Below are 21,137 nucleotides of genomic sequence, written 5' to 3'. Positions count from 1 at the left end.
GATTTGAGAAGCCAATTTCTTTTGGTCTCCTTTGGCCCATGTCTGCCCTGCGTTGCATAGTTATCAGGAAAAGTACATGAGAAAAACCGCAATGCAGAAGCACTCCTTCCCAGTCCTCAGTCCTTGAATTGAGGCATAAATCCCCCCTCCCCCAAGAGATCCTGATATGCAGTTAGGTCTTCTATGTGGCACTTCTCTGCTACCCTGTGACACCCAAGCTCACTTTTTCAAGGCTACAACAGCAACATATAGAAACACCCCTGCTTTAGCCACCTGAGAATAAAGCCCAATGGGCAGATGGTGGAATTACCTGAAAGGAAACACAAGGCAACACAGAAAACTGCAGCCCTCATGTAGGCAAAGGTGGCAACTCTTTCTTCGACAATTTGTTATTGTTGGGGGTTGGGACTAGGGTGTTCTCTTACTTCCAAAACAGAATTTAGATGAATCACTATTTATCATGTTAGGACACATGTTCAGGAATAAATTTTATTCTTCCATGATAATCCTTGTAAAAGGAAACGCAGCACCATTTTGTTTCCTAAGTGTTTTATTTTCAGCATATCATAGCTTAGAAATTTGGTTCTACTAATCGCAGACATAAAAATGGAAGAAAAAAAATAGGACTTTCCAATGATTGGCACAGGCTCTAAAGAATCCCACCGAAGGGAGGGAGTAAAAGCACCCTTTGTTCCCCCAGGTTGTTGGGGATCGCGCTGCAGCTTGGGTAACGAACGAGAAGGGGCATTTAGGTCAAAAGTCAGAGTAGCTTCTCTAGAGGCAACGATGATTCCTTTTACTAGATGTATTTTACTGGGCATTAAACAGAACAAATCCAAATGATGAAGTACAGGCCAGTGCGTAGGCCTGTAATTCAGTCCAGCTGAGGGCACATGCGCGCGCGCCACACACACACACACACACACACACACACACACCTTGCACATTTTACCATCCTGCAAACTACAGCATTTTATAGAGCTATATAAATTAAAAATAACACCCTGGTGCACATACATACCTACTTTCTTTTCTTGGTCAGTGTAGCAAGTAATTTATAAGAAAAATAAACTCATCCCAATGGGTTTGTTTAAAATTAAACAGAGCTATGCTGATAGCAGATGTCCAGTTGTGATTCTCTTCCCTAATGCTAATATATGTATTCATAAACAAATCAAATGTATTGCCAAAAGACCAATGCTACTGTTAGCACCCCAACAGTTTTCAATTGTGCTTCCCTGTCAAGCAAAATGTTCTTTCCCCAACTCCATACGCTATTTATTTTGCTTCCTGCCAATCTTGAAAATAATTCATCTTTTGTGTCTTTTGCTCATAAATGCTTCCTGGTGCTTGATTGCTTTGCTTATGTGGCATTTGATTTCAAACTGCTGTTTTACCTTTATAAACATGTAGGACTTTCTAAGCGTGAGGAGAATGCCCAAAGGCATGCAAAGTGAGGCCGTAATTAGATCACCCCTGCGTATTGTACAACTCATTTCGCTTTCCTCCTTTGTATCCAACATTGCATTCCCAATCCCAGTGCAGAGCAGTAAATTAACATTTACTGCAGCAAAGAGGCCTTGGTATCAACATGTTTAATTTATTATTATTGCAAAGAACAGTTTTCCCATGATTAGTGAAATAGAATACATATAATATATTTAAGGATTTGCACCCAGACCACAAAAAAGGGGGTGGGGGAGGGAAGAGAAAAGCGGAAAACAAAAGAGAAAATAGAAGTAATATCAGTTACCACATAAATTTTGTGGTAAAATAATAGATATGACGTGCAATAGTGCAATTTTCCTTTGCTAGTCCAGCAATGCAAGTCTTAATTGGAAGTCCACTAATGTTCTTTCAGCATTTCAGGATTTAGCTGCGTGCTTGCCGGGGGTTGGAGCTCCTGCCAGACTTCTGACTCTGCGTGGAATCGCTATGGCTAGAATCACTTTTATTCAATCCCAGATGACGGAGCTTCATATCCCAGCGCTGTGAAATTGAAACAGAAAATGGTCACACACACAGCCGAGGGAGAAGGCAAAGTCAGATCTCAGAAGGAAGCATTTTACTACTTAACAAAAATATAAACTTTATATACCAGGGTAACGAGGAAATTGATGCTATATGAACATAATTCTCAGATTTTAAAAAGCACAGAATTGGCCACCTATATCAATAATGCTTTCATATCAAACCATAAACTTAAAATTTCCATATCAGTAAATGTTGACACAACTATCTCTCTATCTGTATCTCCTGAGATAACAAACATTAGTCCAGCAATTCACAGATAGTCAAGAAACAGAAGATCTACATAGAGAATATGAAGGAAGAGCTATTTTTCATCCTTCTCTCTTATAACATGTAAGAACAAATAAAAATCTGGGGTGGAAATAGTCTCTTAAAAATAGTTTTCTAAGTAATATTTACCAAGGGCAATAAACAGAACAGACAAGTTTCTGTCCTCATTCTAAGTTTTACAAAGCAGACTTTGTCAACATTTTTAATAATCACAATCAAGTTTATTAATATTTCATATTAACAATGGCAATAGCCTGAGCAGGCAGTGGCACTGTGGCTAGAGTATCAGCCTAGTATGCAGAGGACCCAGGTTTGAAACCCTAAAGTTGCCAGCTTGAGCACGGGGTCGCCGGCTTGAGCATGAGATCATAGACATGATCCCATGATCATTGGCTTGAGCCCAGGGTCACTGGCTTGAAGCCCAAGGTCACTTATGTGTTAATGCTTCTCATGTCTTTCCCTTCCTGTCTGTCCCTGTCTCTCTTTCTCTCTCTCTCACTAAAAAAAAAAAAAATGTAAAATGTAAAAAATGTAAAAATAATGTTTACATGTAATATAATAAATTAAAGGGGAGTTATATTGTGGATATTATAAGTAGTGAATAAGAATAACAAATACAGCCTGACCAGGCAGCGGCGCAGTGGATAGAGCATTGGACTGGGATGTGGAGGACCCAGGTCATCAGCTTAACTGCGGGCTCATCTGGTTTAAGCAAAGCTCATCAGCTTGAGCCCAAGGCCACTGGCTTAGGCAAGGAGTCACTGGCTCTGCTGTAGTACCCCGGTCAAGGTACATATGAGAAAGCAATCAATGAACAACTAAGGTGCTGCAACGAAAAATTGATGTTTCTCATCTCTCTCCCTTCCTATCTGTCCCTATCTGTCCCTCTCTCTGTCTCTTTGTCTCTCTGTCTCTGTCACAAAAACACACACACACACACACACACACACACAAAAACTACAGCCTGACCTGTGGTGGTGCAGTGGATAAAGTGTAGACCTGGAACGCTGAGGTCACCAATTTGAAAACCCAGGCTTGCCGGGTCAAGGCACATACGAGAAGCAACTATTGTACTATGAGGTGATGCTTCCCGCTGCCCCCCACATTTATCTCTCTCTCTCTCTCTCTCTCTCCCCCCTCTCTCTTAAATCAGTAAATAAAATCTTTAAAAAAATTTTTTTTTAAAGAATGAAGACTATGGCACTACTTGTCAAATTTCAATGAATATGAAAATAACCTATAGGTCTTGTTAACTTGCAAATTCTCATTCAGTGGACCTGGAACAGGACCCAAGATTTTCATATCTAACAAGCTCCCAGGTGATGTCAATGTGCTGGTCCAGGGACCACACTCTGAGTAGCCGGGAGTTAGTATCAGATTGCCCAAGTTCAAATTCCAATTCTATCACTTACCATGCAAAGTTTCTTAAACTTACTACACCTCATTTTTATCAACAACACACTGGAATTAATAACAGAATCTGCTTATAAGACTGTTAATCTGAAGATTAACAGATGAAAAATGTATAAAGTGCTTAGTACATAATAAATTATCATTTTTTTTTCAAATACCGAAAGTAATTCTTCATTTTAGCACACTTTACCATCTTATTGTTTTTCATATTTTAAAAAATGTTTGATTTTTAACTCCCCAAGTCAGGCCAGATATCTCAATTTAAACAACCTACTATAACAGAGACTTAAATAACCACTTGCCTGGCAAAACCATTACAAAGGTCTTTATTAACTTTTGATTTATACACTGAGAGCAAAAAAATCAATCGAAAGGGCAACTCTTATCTTTTAAAAAAGTATTTTCCATAAAACCATTTTTTTTCTATCCTTAAATTGACTGGAAAACTAAAGCTCTCAAAAATTCTAATCAAAAGACATTTTCCACTCAAGAACTTTAGTCCTGAGTACTTATATATGAATTAAAAAATGTTCAAGTTATTGGTTTAATTCTTTTTTTAGCATGTTTAAATCTAGACTAAAATATAAATAGTTTCACAGTAATAACTCTGCGTGAGTCTCCTATAGAAAGCAATAGGAAATATGTTGCTTTACTAAGAAACAGGACAAAACAAGGCAGGTGTCCTAGGTCTTTTTACATGATGATAATTGTTTTGGTACCAAAGAAAAGCCTTGTTATACACTTTGCAGCAAGGATGTTGAAAGTTCTTCCAACTAGTACAGGAATTTAGGACATATTCCTATTCTGCATTGGGAAGCAGAAAACTAAATTAAAAAGACAGTAAGAGATTCCAAATACTGAAGAAAAGCCACTTTTTAATAAACACCAAACTAATTGAAAAGAGATACAAATAGAGAATTCTCACAAGTTCGAACTTGGAATACATCTCACGTTTGACAAATATCCTCAAGGTGAGGCTTACTGGAAGGCAGTTTCTCCCTGCAAAATAATGGCCTCTACATTTCTGTGGGTCACTTGTACTCAAAAGTACTTGCTGTGTTGAGCACCAGATGTATAAGATAAACTGTCCAGGGTGTTTCACTTACCCTGTAAATGTTCCCCAACCTGTCAAACTCACAGAAGAACGAGGTGTATTATGCTTGGTACAATCTCTACTCTTCCCACCCCTCACCTGGCCCACTACACATGCACACTTCTCAATTCTTTGCCCCTCTATGCGTACTCTTCCACATTTTTCTTTGAAACTAGTTTGTTTAGTATAATAAGAAGAATGGAACCTTCTATTAAAAAGGTAATTTACAGTAACTTTTAAAAAATGCATTATTTCAAGAATATAAGAGACACTGGCTTAAAAATAAAGCTACATGACTGCTCTAAGGAACTATACACCGATGAATGTGGCCGCATCTTGTACATCAAAATTGATGTCTATGCATTCGGGAAATATTGGTAGTTTCCTACCTATTCTTTCATCGTTTCCTCCATGACTCTCAGAACTGCAGTTTGTTCAAGGAAGCAATATGCCCAGCTAAAAACCACATTTCCCAGCCTCACTTGCAGTTAGGGATGGACATGAGACCCTGTCATGTGTAAAAGATAGAGCACTTGGAAACCCCTTTTTACCTCTCTTTTATTTCTCCCTATAATGTAGGTGTGATGTGGGAGGTGGGGGCAGCCAAATGGCTGGTTTTCTACTTTTATTTTCTGTGCATCACTTTAAACATATAATAGAGGCTTACCTTAACTTTTTTACCAAGTCGATCCTTCCATTTTTCAGCAATAGAACCTTCCACCAACAGTAATCTGCATTTTTTTTATAAAAAGCAAACATTTTGAAAAATTAAAACATATTATTAAAAAATACAAGGTATTAAAAAATACAAGGTATTATTGCAAAGACTCATCTGTTTATTCTGGAACAGAGTGACCAAGTTTTAGAACAGTAGTTCTTAACTACTTGGGAGTCACAGCCTTAAGAAAAGTGAAGCTATGACCACTCTCCCCAGAAAAATGTACACCCACAGATTGAACACATATACTTTCTATTTGAGACATGCAATTGAGGGATTCCACTAAATCCTATCCATAATCCCCTAGAAGGTAGACAGATCCCCAGGTAAGAACCCCAGAATTAAGATCTCTAGAGAAGTACAGTAAGGACAGGATAGGCATAGAAGTTATTCTGAATCCTGAAGGAGTGAGTTACCTGGAGCGTCCCTCGTCTTCATAGCCCATGATGATATACTCCTCATTAACATTAAGTGGAGGGCACAGGCAGCCAGAGCTGGTATAAAGGGTAACAGTGTCCCTTGGAATGTTTACCAGAGAAGACTTGAGAATCTCCTTCACCTCGACGACCGCAGTCACATCGTGGCACTTGGTCTTGACCTCTTTAACTTTAGCCCGAATGACTGGATAAAAGACAATAAAGCTAATATAGTAATGTGATACACAGTAAGTGCTACATTCAAAAAAGATAAGTAGGCCCTGGCCGGTTGGCTCAGTGGTAGAGCGTCGGCCTGGCGTGCAGAAGTCCTAGGTTCGATTCCCGGCCAGGGCACACAGGAGAAGCGCCCATCTGCTTCTCCACCCCTCCCCCTCTCCTTCTTCTCTCTCTCTTCCCCTCCCGCAGCCGAGGCTCCATTGGAACAAAGATGGCCCGGGTGCTGGGGATGGCTCCTTGGCCTCTGCCCCAGGCGCTGGAGTGGCTCTGGTCGCAACAGAGCAATGCCCTGGAGGGGCAGAGCATCACCCCCTGGTGAGCAGAGCTTCGTCCCTGGTGGGCGTGCCACGTGGATCCCGGTCGGGCGCATGCAGGAGTCTGTCTGACTGTCTCTCCCCATTTCCAGCTTCAGAGAAAAGAAAAAAAAAGATAAGTAGGCTTCTTCCTAGTCAATTCTTTTCTACTTGATGCTCAATGAATGGAGAGGAAAAGTCAGACAGTTGTTTCTGTTTTGGATAGTAGCGACTGACACATGGTAACACACACCTGTCCCCTTGTTGTTCAACCTGATCTTCCAATTTGTGTACATACATGTTTTGTGTGTACCTATGCACGTATATGTGTATGTAGCTCATTGAGAGAAATTCATTTAGGTAACCAAAGGTCAGGTGATTCTGATATAATTTTCCTCTAAAACAGGGGTCCCCAAACTTTTTACACAGGGGGCCAGTTCACTGTCCCTCAGACCGTTGGAGGGCTGCCACATACAGTGCTCCTCTCACTGACCACCAATGAAAGAGGTGCCCCTTCCGGAAGTGTGGCGGGGGCCAGATAAATGGCCTCAGGGGGCCGCATGCGGCCCGTGGGCTGTAGTTTGGGGACACCTGCAAATATCATTTTGAATGTGTGTATATTTGTGCCTGCAGTTTCAATTGCCACCAACAGAAATTTAAACTTTATTAATTTCACATAGGCCTGATACTTAAATATCTCATTTTCTTGGCAGTATTCTTTTATCAGGTCTATTAATTAATTTTCTAACGAGTTGGGGTCTCATTAGTGTTTTATTTTTTAGTGATTGATTCTTTAGACAGAGGAGGGGTGACGGAGGAAGCAGGAAGCATCGATTCGTAGCAGTTGCGCCCCATATACACCTTGACCAGGCAGGCCCAGGGTTTCGTCAGTGTGTCAAGTTTTCCTGTTCTACTGTGTTTCCAAACTGGTTCTGCGATCTTTCCATCTCCCTCATTGTAGCTCACTATTTGACCATCAGCTCCTTTTTCCCCTTTGTTTTGGTATAGATTTTCTTTTATACTTTCCTGTAGGTATTCTACATTTTCTTTTTGAGTAAAAATGGCCGCCTCCACTAGACCGTATTTCCTCCATCTGCTCTGTAGTCAGACACTCCAACACTCCTTCCCCTCACATTGCTGTGGAATACAGCCTAACATGTCAATGGCATTAACATACTTTTTTCAATAGATATACCAACACCTAGCTTATCTCACATGTTCATTTCACTTCTCAATATAAAGACAAACTGCCTTAAAAATAATCAATTCAGTTGCAAAGCTGAAGCACTTGACTCATAACCTGGCAAGTACAGTTCTGCTTCTTTTCTGTATTTCTCTTCTTCGGAGGGGCCAAATTCTTAAGATTCCTACTTCTGGTAAATGAGCTTTTTTATTTTATTTTTTTAAGGAGGATTTTGAAAAAGCCTACCAACTAAAAATGTCAATTTGTAAGAAGCCAGCGGCTTCTTCCCTGACACCCTCATTGCTCTAGTTCAGCATCCGTGGATGTTATACAGACAAAAGCACAACGTATCCCAAGTGAATCCACTTTTTAAAAAGCCTCTTAGGCACATATCAACAAACCACTTTCATCTGAGTCCCTTCCCACATATTTTAGGCTTTTTGGATTCCAAGAGAATAGGAAAGAGTAATTCATGAAAATAGAAAGCCAGCTAATAAGCCCCATCAATGCCCCGTCTTCATACAGAAACTTATTTAATAACATTCCATCAATACAACACACATACAACAGAAATTAACTTGCTAATTCTAAAAACTTTAGGACAAAACCTCATTTTTGCTTCAAAGGTCTTTTAATTTTCAGAAAACTAGATGTCTCAAATATGTAGAACTTACAGCAATAAAATTTAACTGCCCAGCTGTCCCCGCTTGGTGCGACCTGTGAGCCTAGGAATCCCTTTCTATCAGTGTTCTCTCTATTCTGTAGTTTAACAAAAGATAAGATTTCCCTTTTTGACGTGTCACTGGGCAGAATCCGATGATAAATTCACGACTCCAGCTAGCAGACATTTTTTCGTGTCCTGGTTTATGTGAATGTGCTCCATAGCATCCATCAGCTATTAGAGATTAGTGAACTGGGCAAATGTTCTCAAACTAATGATTTATTTACCCAGTATGGCTACTATTTTCATTAGAAATTTTTAGCACATGTACCCACTCCAAAATAAATATCTCCCTACAAGACTTACTTTATTATTCAAGTAATTTTGTTAAAGCTCAAGAGATTTTACCTGAATTGATTCTGAAGAAAGCTGAGGTTTTGTATGAATATCAGTCGTCCCCACCCCCCACTTTGTTTTCTCAATAGACATACAGATAGTTAAGAAAAATAAAAATCAACATTTTGGAATTTAAAATGTTTTTTTTTCAGGTTTTTTTCTTCTATTTAACCATTAGAATACCAGCCTTATAGTGAAAACTCTTAAATTATAGGCAACCTGGTTATTATTGTTTGGCTAGAAGAAAGAAATTCTATCCTTCCCATTAATTGTGATCTTTATTGCATTTTATGTTATAATACTTACTCAGCTACCCTGTTGAGGATCATCTCTTTCCATGACTTGTAACCATTAGTATTTTGACTTTTAACAAAAATAACAGCACCAACCACTGCAGCACTGAGAATGTTGGATAAAGTAAAAACTGATTAAGTAAAATAAATATAAACATCTAAAACTTTTCCTGATATAACATTTTTATTATGCTTGTGTTTTTAGTATAACTGTACTTTAAAATTTATATATCCTTTTTCAATCTCTTAAAAATGAAGACCTCCCTTTCCCTTGATTTTTCACACCAATACGGAGAGGAATGGGTGCTCAGATGAGCAGCCAGGCATTTGACTTCTTAGATAAACACGACCTCTCAATCTTGGAAAGTGTGTCCTCCATTGGCTAAGAGAAACTGGATTCCTTTTAGGATGAGTAATAAGTAAAAAATAAAAATCGAATCCATTGAAGAAACACTTGGGAAACTATGTGTGTTTATTTAAAAGAGAATTACCTACATTGAAAAATATTCTACGTTATACCTTTTAATACACAGTATTTTCAAAGATATCAAAGATTATGCTTACATAGTTTTACTCATTTACCTCCTTCTAATTCCCAAAAGTATTAAAGTAGAAATAAATACGTTGTATATGTTCTGTAGCCGTTAAAATAGGGCATGTAAATTCAATAATAAAACTCTCGTTTTAACAATAAAGTTTTCTTCAAAAACCTACTTAATGGCCATGTTTATTCATTGACTCAGTATCAATAGTATTTTACAGAGATAGTAACATGACCTTTATTAATCTTGTAGATGCTAGGGAAAAAGAGACAATAAAATGCTGATGGAATACAGCAAATATTAACTTGTTCTTTATCAACTGGAAAACTCTATCGAATCTTCTGATTAACCGGTAACTGACATTTGTGACTCTGAATCATGTCAGTACCCAAAGGTACATTCTGATGAATCAAAGAAAGGATAACTTAGATTTAATAACCACTAGTAAAATAAAATAATACTTTGTCTCATTGAGCAGCTGAGAAAATTATATTATGTATGGAAACCTATTAGCACACTACCTGGCACAGACACAACAGGTTTTTCCTCCTTCACTTAAGTTTGTCGGCTACATTTGAATTGATAGTTCTCCAATTAATATTTCATCAGAATGTCACATTTCTAGGTCAAGCTAGATAACAGAACATTTCCTTAACTGAATACTAACAACTTTTTATTAGTGTGACTTTCCAACTCTGTCAGTGTTTTTCATGAGACAGAGTGACTGAAGAAACCAAACTTAATTCTATTAACCACCCTCTGTTTACCACAGTGAAGGTGAACTTAAAGCACCACTCATGCTCAAATCCTCCTCAGGCTCTGGGGTGGGAGTGGGGGAGGAAGAGGCCTTCCCACTAGTTTGAAATGTATCTCTGTGTTCTTAATTACGTGGTTGTATGATGCCAGCATTGCTGCCTGATATGCTTCCATTTCAAATCACTGATTTATTAATATTTTTGCCTGGCCTTGGCCAAGCAGCTCAGTTGGTTAAAGCACTGTCCCAAAACACCAAGGAGGGTTTGATCCCTGCCAGGGCACATACAATAATCAACCAACCAATACATATGTAAATGGAACAATAAATGAATGTTTCTCTATCTCTCTCTTTCCTCAAATCAATCAACCAATCAATAATTTAAAAGGAAGAAGAATTTTGCCCACATCAGACATTTTAATTATTTGTGACAGGTATGCTCTTGAAAGTTGTCCTTGTTTATTTGTTTTTAAACCTTATGCTTGAACTGCTCTACTAATTTACACACACACACACACACACACACACACACTCCTTTCTTAATACAGGAGTTTATAGGTCAACTATAAGGTTATCCTTACCATAGTTGTAATTGTTTCGGAAATAGGTCTTCTGTGTAGCTCTAATAGGCTTACATTTGCAGCGTTCTAAAAAATACAACATTATCTGTAAGCAAAATTTCAACTTTAGCTTTATTTATTTACTTACACTTTTTGGTTGATTAGATCCAATTCAGTGGCAAGAAGGCTCTTAGTTATTCTAAATGTCTGATCTCTTTCTGTAGAATTACATTCATACTTATTCCACCTACATGGACTTTTGGCAATATCAATGGGCTCATAAATTCCTAGTCCTAACAAACCGCCTAAATCCTGAGGAAACACTCTTCACCACCATGCCTGAGGGACAGCGTAACCCCTGTATCCTGAGAGGATGCTTAGTAGTTATGAAAGTAGAATCAATGCCTACTAAGAAGCAACTTCCTATTTATGTTCAGGTAACTGGTTACTCGTCAGAATACTACCTGCATTCATATATGCTTTAGAGATTACACAGCACTCCTCCAAATATTAGTTCCGGGATCTAAAAGGAACTCAATGAGATAAGGAAAAAAACTTAGTGAAGTTATTTTTCTTTAGATTTTATTATTTATTTATTTTAGAGAGGCGAGAGAAAGAGAGAGAAGGGGGAGGAGGAACAGTAAGCATCAACTCTTCTATGTGCCTTGACCAGGCAAGCCCAGGGCTTTGAACCAGCGATGTCAGAGGTTGATGCTTTATCCACTGCACCAACCACAGGTCAGGTACAAACTTAGTAAAGTTTCTAAGAAGAAAAGCTATGAGTCTCTTCATAGCCAGAATAATGGCTATTTAACTCAGTGGTATTTTTATGTTTAGTGGAGGAAATTACTATATGCATATTTTGAAATGAGAAGTTTTATGTTTTCTAAATATCTGGTGAGTAGTGGGCAGAACACATTTTATTTATTTATTTTCTTTGTGACAGAGACAGAGACAGAGAGACAGAAAGAGTGAAAGATAGGGATAGACGGACAGGAAGGGAGAGAGATGAGAAGCATCAATTCTTTGTTGCAGCTCCTTAGTCTCCTTTGTTGTTCATTGATTGCTCTCTCATATGTGCCTTGAACAGGGGGCTACAGCAGAGTGAGTGACCCCTTGCTCAAGCCAGTGACCTTGGGCTTCAAGCTAGTAACCTTGGACTTCAAGCCAGCAACCTCTGGGCTCAAGCCAGCAACCATGAAGTCATGTCTATGATCTCACGCTCAAGCTGGTGAGCCTGCACTCAAGCTCACCAGCTTGAGCTCGTGCTCAAGACAGCCATCACATGTTTCGAACCTGGGTCCTCTGTGTCCCAGTCTGATGCTCTATCCACTGCACCACCGCCTAGTCAGGTGGCAGTGTTAATTTTGTGTTTTAATTTTATCTTGAACTTAAAGTGAAACCAGTCACTCCAACTGAGTTATTTTCACTGGCAACTAAAGTTGGGACTTTGCCAAGTGAATGTGGCAGAAGAAAGGTAAGGGAATTTAGAGTATTTTAAGAGAATGACTATTATTGTGTACCATTAAATCTCAAGTAGACAGGGAAATTAGTGCTGACCAGATAAATAAGCAGTCTTAATGGAGTAAAATGTTTAGCAGTGATGATATTAGAGTAAATCACTGGAATGAAAAGAAATGGTAGGCAAAGAGAGGGATACTTAAAAGTAACAGAGTGCTGGCATTACTGCTAGATAGCCAACTCCAGAACTGAGCTTATGGAAATGGATGGCTAGGGTAGAAGAGACAAACAGGTTCATGAAGTGAAGAAATCAACACATAGATGGATGATCTACTTTATTATAATTAATGTCAACAAAATGGCAACATGGATGGGTGCCATTGTGGAACTTACATAGATAGCCCTTAAAGGAATGTAGGCAATATATTATTTGGCCTTCCCAAAGGTCAGTTTCATTACTTTTCTAGAAACAAAGAGATTATAAAACATACCTAGATTTTATGCCTAATACCACCTTCCTTCTTCCCCAAATTGCAAGTCATGAGATTAATACTTTATTGAAATATAAAAGATCTTAATCCTAGAACACAAAATAAAACATAGAAACCTAGTGCCCTGGTCTCAGGGATGAATGAAATTTTAACAAAGAACAATGCTTCTCCTGTAGAATCAGAAATAAAGTAGATGTATACTACAAAGCAGATCTATACTACAATGTAGATATATACTAATGTAGATCTATATTACTGTGGAAGAGTCTAGATTACAGGGGGCCCCAAACTTTTTACACAGGGGGCCAGTTCACTGTCCCTCAGACCATTGGAGGACCGGGCTATAAAAAAAAACTATGAACAAATTCCTATGCACACTGCACATATCTTATTTTAAAGTAAAAAAACCAAAACGGGAACAAATACAATATTTAAAATAAAGAACAAGTAAATTGAAATCAACAAACTGACTAGTATTTCAATGGGAACTATGGGCCTGCTTTTGGCTAATGAGATGGTCAATGTCCGGTTCCATATTTGTCACTGCTAGCCGTAACAAGTGATATGACGCACTTCCGGAGCCGTGATGCGTGTCCCGCATCACCAGAAGTAGTACTGTACATGAGCGTTCCTCTCACTGACCACCAATGAAAGAGGTGCCCCTTCCGGAAGTGCGGCAGGGGCCGGATAAATGGCCTCAGGGGGCCGCAGTGTAGTTTGGGGACCCCCTGGTCTAGAAAATACCATGGTTAAAAGGATGGACTTTTATTGTCAAACATAGCTGGGTTTGAGTCTAGGTTCCATCCCCTACTATTTAAGTTACTTTTAATATCTAAAAAATGGCATCATGTACAGTTACTGGCAGGATTCAATGAGATAATATACATAAAATATTTATCGTAGTACCTTACACACCATGCCCCATAAATGTCAGCTCTAATTATGCTCAAGATCAACTGGGATTCCTGATCCATCATTTATAAAGACTACTGATTAAGAGGAGTAATATTTTTGCCAGGCTCTTTGCCACCTACAGAACTGTGATACCCACTAAAACAGGGGTCCCCAAACTTTTTACACAGGGGGCCAGTTCACTGTCCCTCAGACCGTTGGAGAGCCGGACTATAAAAAAAACTATGAACAAATCTCTATGCACACTGCACATATCTTATTTTAAAGTAAAAAAACAAAACAGGAACAAATACAATATTTAAAATAAAGAACAAGTAAATTGAAATCAACAAACTGACCAGTATTTCAATGGGAACTATGGGCCTGCTTTTGGCTAATGAGATGGTCAATGTCCGGTTCCATATTTGTCACTGCTAGCTATAACAAGTGATGTGATGCGTTTCCAGAACCATGACGCGTGCCTCCCACGTCACCGAAAGTAGTACTGTACGTGAGCAACGCCACACTTTGCGGCACCACCGCATACAGTACTCTCACTTTCCACCAATGAAAGAGGTGCCCCTTCTGAAAGTGCAGTGGGGGCCGGATAAATGGCCTCAGGGGGCCGCATGCGGCCCGCGGGCCGTAGTTTGGGGACCTCTGCACTAAAAGAAAGCAAAGCAATCAAATTTTTTCAGCAGTGTTTGATTCTGCTATTTTGATTCCGGTAGTCCATGCAAATTTCTGTCCAGATGTAGTGTCCATTTGAACTATCATGTTCACAGCCCCAATTTGAAGGATCAAGTTTAGCAAGCCAAAATGACCATACATGTGACTATGATACTATAGTACTAGAGAATATGGCAAACGATTAAGGGCACATGGGTTTGAATTCCAGCTTCATTCCTTCCTAGTTATGCAATCTTGGGCTAGTTACAAAACTGCTAAACTAAACTATCTTATCGAATTATTGTTGAAAACTTAGAGTAATTCACATAAAAACTTTGACACAGAGCCTGGTACTAAGTCATCACTCATTGAACTGAATGTTACTATTATTAGTAGTAATATATATAAACAAACCAAAAAGATCTGAAGATATTTTATGCAAATTCAAAGTAGTTTATAAAAACAAAAGAGATCATTTTCTAACCAAAAAAAAAAAATCATATATAAGCTTGAAAATGAAAAAAGTTTCTAGAGGTAGAAACTTTTAATTTATATGCATTACATTTCATTATGGGGGAAACTATATAAGAAATAATAAAATTTAGAAATTTTATTGTAATATGCTCATGCAGGGGTGCATTATTATACAATTAGAAAAATAATGGGCTGACCTACGGTGGCACAGTGGATAAAGTGTCGATCAGGAATGCTGAAGTCACCTGTTCAAAACCCTGAGCTTCCCCAGTCAAGGTACATATGACAAACAATCAATGAACTAAAGTGAAGCAACTATAAGTGATACTTCTTATTGCTCTCTCCTATAAAATCAATATTTTTAAATCTTTTAAAAATAATAATGATGATGATATACAGAACTAAACAAATAAATCCAAAAACATTAAGCAAAAACAAAAGTGACCAGAATATGTACTATATGATTCCATTTTCATAAATCTAAAGGACAACAATTGATGTATAAAAAAGACTTTCCACCTTTTTCACTTCATAGCACACATAAACTAATTACTAAAACTTTGCAGCACAGCAAAAAATATATATTTTGCCTATATGACAAAAAAATAGTATAATTTTGATTTGTTTACACCAGATGGCTATTGCTGTGTTGGCTGTTGTCATTTTTTATTTGACAGCCTAAGGGAAAAGAGGTCACTGCCTCTAACTGAATAGTCAGGTGTTACACGTTTTAAAATTCTTGCAGCACAGCAATTGAAAATCGCTGATGTACCATAATGAAGATCAAAACTGTGCTTGCCTCATAGAATGAGCAATGGGCTGGGCACAAGGGAATTCTCAAGGGTTATATTCTTTATCATGACATGAGTATATTCATTTATCAAAATTCAATGTGGTATATACTTGTGTATTTTACTGTAAGTAAATTACACCTCAATAAAGTAACATTAACCTAAAATTCATATATTTCTTTTATTTTTCCATAAATTGAAGTGTGTCATAACTGAGCAGCTGTTCATTATGTGTTTAAAATAATACTTATTCCCTAAACATGAACACAGGGAAAAGAACATCATAATAGATTTTACTTTGGATTAGAGCAGTATGTAAAAATGCAATAAAATTGGTGAGCCTAGGTAATGTAATCAGGCTTTAAAAGGCAAAAATAACATTTGCTGAATAAACAAACCTCAAATATTGTAATGAAAATCTCAAGTCATAGTTATTTGCACTCTGTGAAAAGGAATTGCTTAAGACTGAGAGGACTGACACTATCTTCATAAGAAAATAAAATTCACTTTACTCCTTTAGGACTTAGGTCTTTGGACATTTTAAAGTAAATTGCCTTTTACAAGGTGTCTGGATCCAAGAGCCATTTAGAATATACAGAATATAAAGAGTCAATGCAATTTGCCCATTTTCTCTTGTGAAATCTGAAGTGTGATATACTCTAAAATGGTCAATTGACAAAAAAATAAAGTAGGCTTCATAATCTTCTTGAATATAATGTTTCTACTCAAAACCAAGCACATAGAAAAGAGGTGGAAGAAAAGGGAAGTGCACTCAACTCCATCCCATGTCTCCCGTGAAGAGGATGCCTGGTATGAGGAGGTGGTTGTTACATATTTGATGACTAGTAGGGTAGATGAAGTTTCAGTAGTGAGGACCTGGGAAAACAATGGTGCTACATACTAAAAAAGAAAGTTGCAATGCAGAAATGTTCATGAAAAGATAACTTTATTTATTAAATATGTTGTAGTTGGAGTACAAATAGGCTACCCAGGTAGAAGTGCTTATAGAGAAGAAGTGTGGCACTCTACCTGAGAGAGTGAACAGAAGGAGGGTCACAGTGTGATGATTTAGTTTATGTAGCTGGATGAACTCCACTAGGAAAATAATCACTGTAAGGAGAGAGGAGCAGAGGCCAAGCACAGAACCTTGGGGAATGCCCACAGCTGGGGGACAGGAGGAGAATCAGGATGTTATGGATAATAGCTCATAGCCAACACATAAGAAATTTCCCTGTTATTTCTTATAGGGAAATGCTGAGGAATAAGAATTAGTCAAAAGTGCCAAACACTGCAAAACAAAAAATATATGAATATATTTTTACATGTATATAAATAAAAGCAACTCTAAAATTGCAAACATATTAATTTTTATCTATTCTAATTTTATCTCCAGTAAAAGGGTAAATGTTTTCCCAAGTCAATTCAGCCTCTATAGTCAGTAAACATTTGCACCGAAGTGGAGAAAAAACTGGATTCCTTCCCACAATTAGTAAGCCAAAAGGGCAGAAAAGAGTTTGGAAAAGGAAACAGAGAACAGGTCCTTACTACCCAAAAGCTAGGTAGGCACAGACCATTGCACTCAAATAAGGGGGTGACGGGGGGCAGACCTAGCAGATGAAGACCATCAGGGATCTTCTGTTACTCAGCACCTGCCACTCAGCTGCCCAGAGGAGTTTCTCTGAAGTACCTTTGAAATAGGGCCTGGAAGAGGCTAGCGAAAACACTGAGAGACTAGCGGACATTGCTAGTGTTTCCTTAATTTGAAAATACAGAGAAAATACAGAGGGCCCAAAGGGGGTTTACAGTTGTTCATAGGGAAAATACAATGATTATTAAATAAATAATAACTTGACGGGGGGGGGGGGGGTAAACACACAATTCAGTACACAGAGATGTGTTGTAGAATGTGGCACCTAAAACCTGTATTATTATATCAACTAGTGTCACCCTAATAAACTCAATTGAAATAAATAAATAAATAAATACAGAAGTAATAAAAGAATAAACTGTTTCATATACTCACAATCATGAATCTACTTTTGCCCACCCTGTATGTCACAAGGGAACCCAGAGGTCAAGATAGTCTGATTTTATATTAAGAAACAGACCAAGAGAAGTTATATAATTTGGTCATGATCTTATAATTAATCAGCTCTTCTAATTAATCAAAATTTACCAACTATCTCTCCTCCCTGGAAAAATTTGTGTTCTCAAATATAAAAAGATCATAAATTGGTCACCATCACAAAGCAGAAAACTAGAGGGATTCTTTTTCAAGATTATTTTAACAAAAATATATCTTTTCATTACATTATTTGATTACCTGCCTTAACTTTCTGTGTTTTTTTGACAGATCAAGTGACTGAGTGGAATAGAACTAAAGTTGTTTGTTCTCCATGTTCCAAGTATGGAAACTAGAGAGGATACACTCCTTATTATGATCCTGGGTTTACAATAGTAAAATATGCTCACTAATTGAAAGGTGCTCAGACAGAATTATTATTTCCAAAAAAAGAAAAAAAAATTGTTAAGCTTTGAGGCACAGAATAAATTAACTGGAGTGAAGGAATTTCTTTTCCAAATTCCAGACAGAAAGAACTTGATGCTTTTGAAAGAGGAGTTATGTGGGTTACAATGTTTTTATGTCTTCCTCATTTCCTGTTTTATCATAATCAACCTCAGCTGTTACATTACTCCAAAGTATAGAATTCTGACTATGAACATATTATGTTATCCTTTTAGCACATGTGAATGAATATATTTTCACAACAGAATGAACTTGGTTTTGTTTGTTAGTTTGTTTTTCATCACTCTCATTATTCCAGAGAACAGGAAAACAATTATTAATGAGGAATAGTAAACACTGAACCTAGGAACACTACATTCATTCCAGGTAGTCTTAGACATTAACTATTTTTGCATATTATTTATAGTGTTGTTGATATCTCTTCTGTTTCACATGCTGAAGTACTATATAATTCTAACCATAGTTTCATGACAAATTGATAGCACATGCATCACTTGGCCAGAAATCTTGACTTACCAAATGTACTATTATACAAATGAGCTTTTTGGTTTATTTTGACCAAACATAATAGTCAGAGTGATCCTTAAAATAGAACTAAGTGCTGAACACTAGTGGATTTTTGAAAGATAAATGTTTGTTGGGGCGCCTTTGGTAGACATTATCTCAGCTCAAAAACTTATCACTATGATAAGAGTCAGTGGGAATCAACAGTGAAAACTGTTTCAATCTAATAAAAATAAATGTTTCAGACTTATTTACAAAGATTAAAAATAATTTTCATATTTATAAATTTTATGAACCTCATGCAATTTTCTGCTCTCACATATAAAACACTCTACAAGGCAGGATATACAGTCTCAGATCAGTACAAATTACTAGACGAAAGTAAATAGAAATATATAATAACTAGTTGTAGTTATAGTGTTCTTGAAGAAACAAATGCAGCATTAGTCATAGTAACAAAATCTAGAAACAACCTAAATATCCAGGAACATTAAAATGAATAAAGTGTCATATATTCATATGCTAGAATACAATGAAAATGTAAAAGTACTGCTATAAACAGAATAATAAAGAGTAAAGAAGCCACACACACACACATATACACACACAAAATCCATGTTTACTGTAGGAAGCCATTCATAAAAGTTCAAAATCAGGCAACAATAATATATGCTGTTCAAATTGCTGCTAGTAATTATTTTGAGGAAGAAGCATGGAAGTAATGATTTGGAGGAAGCAAAGGGAGACTTCTGGAATGCTGGGAATGGTATATGTCTTGATCTGTGTGGTGGTTACATTAAAGTGTTTACTTTGTGAAAAGGCATTGAGCTGCATGCTTACATGATTTGCGATTTTTCGTGCACATATGTCATACTTCATTTAAAAGTTTATTTTATATTAATATGGAGTAAGTAGATTCCATTATGTCTTTCCCACTGAATACAATTTTAAAATCCAAACTGAATGCATGAAGCAACAACTTAAGGACTCTGAAAAGTAAACCGTTGAGCAGGAAGTTTGAGGAAGACCAGTACTATCAAATGGGCAACTGGTTCATCATTTTTTCCCCTCTGATATTCCCAAGCTGGGTTTTAACCAAGCCCATAACTGGGAAGTGGGTATCATGCAGAGAGTGCCATAGAAGCTCTCTAGTTCTGTCTCAAGAAGTGGGGAGAGAGTTTTCTAACACTTGTACCCTATTCCTCAAGCAATCCTGGGACAGTGACAGCAGCACCTGAAGCAAGTGAGGCCCTCAGAAGCCTAAAATGCTAATGTAGAAAGAACCTTCCTTTCTGTTTGGACATGTGCTATCAGGAAACTGGGGCACACCCACATTGAATTGTTCCTCCACCACTTGGCCTCAGATGCAGGAGCAAACACAGGAAGTATATTACAGAGAGAGATGAGCTTAAACCTCAGCTTACTGGCCAAAGGATCACAAAGGAAAGCCTCCAAGGAACTGAAAAGTGCTGAGGAGATCACAAAGAGGGAGAAACCTGGACAAAATTCCATACAACTATGTATGAACTGCTGAGCCCACCCCTGGTTATGTGTGAATCTGCCGCTAAACACTACACTACAGACTTGGAAAACTGAACTGTAAGCTAGATCATTGCTTTGATTTCACACTGGCCATTAGGTAGTGTATCCACATGGGATAGATCTGAAAAGCACCAAAGAGGCTTTGGAAATGAAACTGATGTTGAAATTGCAACCAATAGACTAGTCAGCCTAAACTCGACTAAGTTGACTCATGCTAAATGAAAAATATTCATTCTCCTTAGCAGTTTAAATAAAACCCAGATTCTTAGATTATAACATTCAAAATGTCAAAGATAAACTTAAAAAATTAGGCTCTGGCCAGTTGGCTCAGTGGTAGAGCATCGGCTTGGCGTGCAGAAGTCCCAGGTTCAATTCCCGGCCAGGGCACACAGGAGAAGCGCCCATTTGCTTCTCTCCACCTCTCCCCCTCTCCTTCCTCTCTGTCTCTCTCTTCCCCTCCCACAGCCAAGGCTCCATTGGAGCAAAGATGGCCTGGGCGCTGGGGATGGCTCCTTGGCCTCTGCCCCAGGCGCCAGAGTGGCTCTGGTTGCAACAGAGCGATGCCCCGGAAGGGCAGAGCATCCCCCCTGGTGGGCAGAGCTTCGCCCCTGGTGGGCATGCTGGGTGGATCCCAGTGGGGCGCATGCGGGAGTCTGTCTGACTGTCTCTCCCTGTTTCCAGCCTCAGAAAAATAAAAAAAAATAAAATAAAAACTTAAAAAATTACTCTTCATATGAAGAACCAGAAAAATCTCAATTTGTAGGGGAACAATTAGATAATATAAATGAAGTGATCCAACAGTAACTGTAAGTCAGATTTTATAAATATTTTCCAAAAGTTATGGTGAACAACTCTTGAAATGAATGGAAAGATAGAAAGTTTTAATAAATAAATACAAGATATAGTGAAGAATCAAGGGGAAAGTTT

The 21,137-nt window shown here is 37.9% G+C and overlaps 1 protein-coding gene across 1 annotated transcript in view; it reads right to left on the bottom strand.

Moving 5' to 3' along the window:
- Positions 1 to 1,116: 1,116 nt before the first annotated feature.
- Positions 1,117 to 21,137, bottom strand: part of FRZB (frizzled related protein) — a 31,561-nt gene continuing 11,540 nt past the window's right edge. The window contains exons 3-6 of the mRNA XM_066232784.1: positions 10,882 to 10,947; positions 5,942 to 6,146; positions 5,475 to 5,538; positions 1,117 to 1,989 (exon numbers count right to left, since the gene is read on the bottom strand). Of these exons, the coding sequence (XP_066088881.1) occupies positions 1,873 to 1,989; positions 5,475 to 5,538; positions 5,942 to 6,146; positions 10,882 to 10,947 (452 nt within the window). The 3' untranslated portion in view covers positions 1,117 to 1,872. The remainder of the gene's footprint in view (positions 1,990 to 5,474; positions 5,539 to 5,941; positions 6,147 to 10,881; positions 10,948 to 21,137) is intronic.

This window comes from Saccopteryx bilineata, chromosome 5, assembly GCF_036850765.1.
Source record: "Saccopteryx bilineata isolate mSacBil1 chromosome 5, mSacBil1_pri_phased_curated, whole genome shotgun sequence".
NCBI classification, from domain to species: Eukaryota; Metazoa; Chordata; class Mammalia; order Chiroptera; family Emballonuridae; genus Saccopteryx; species Saccopteryx bilineata.
This window is presented reverse-complemented; position numbering and strand designations above follow the sequence as displayed.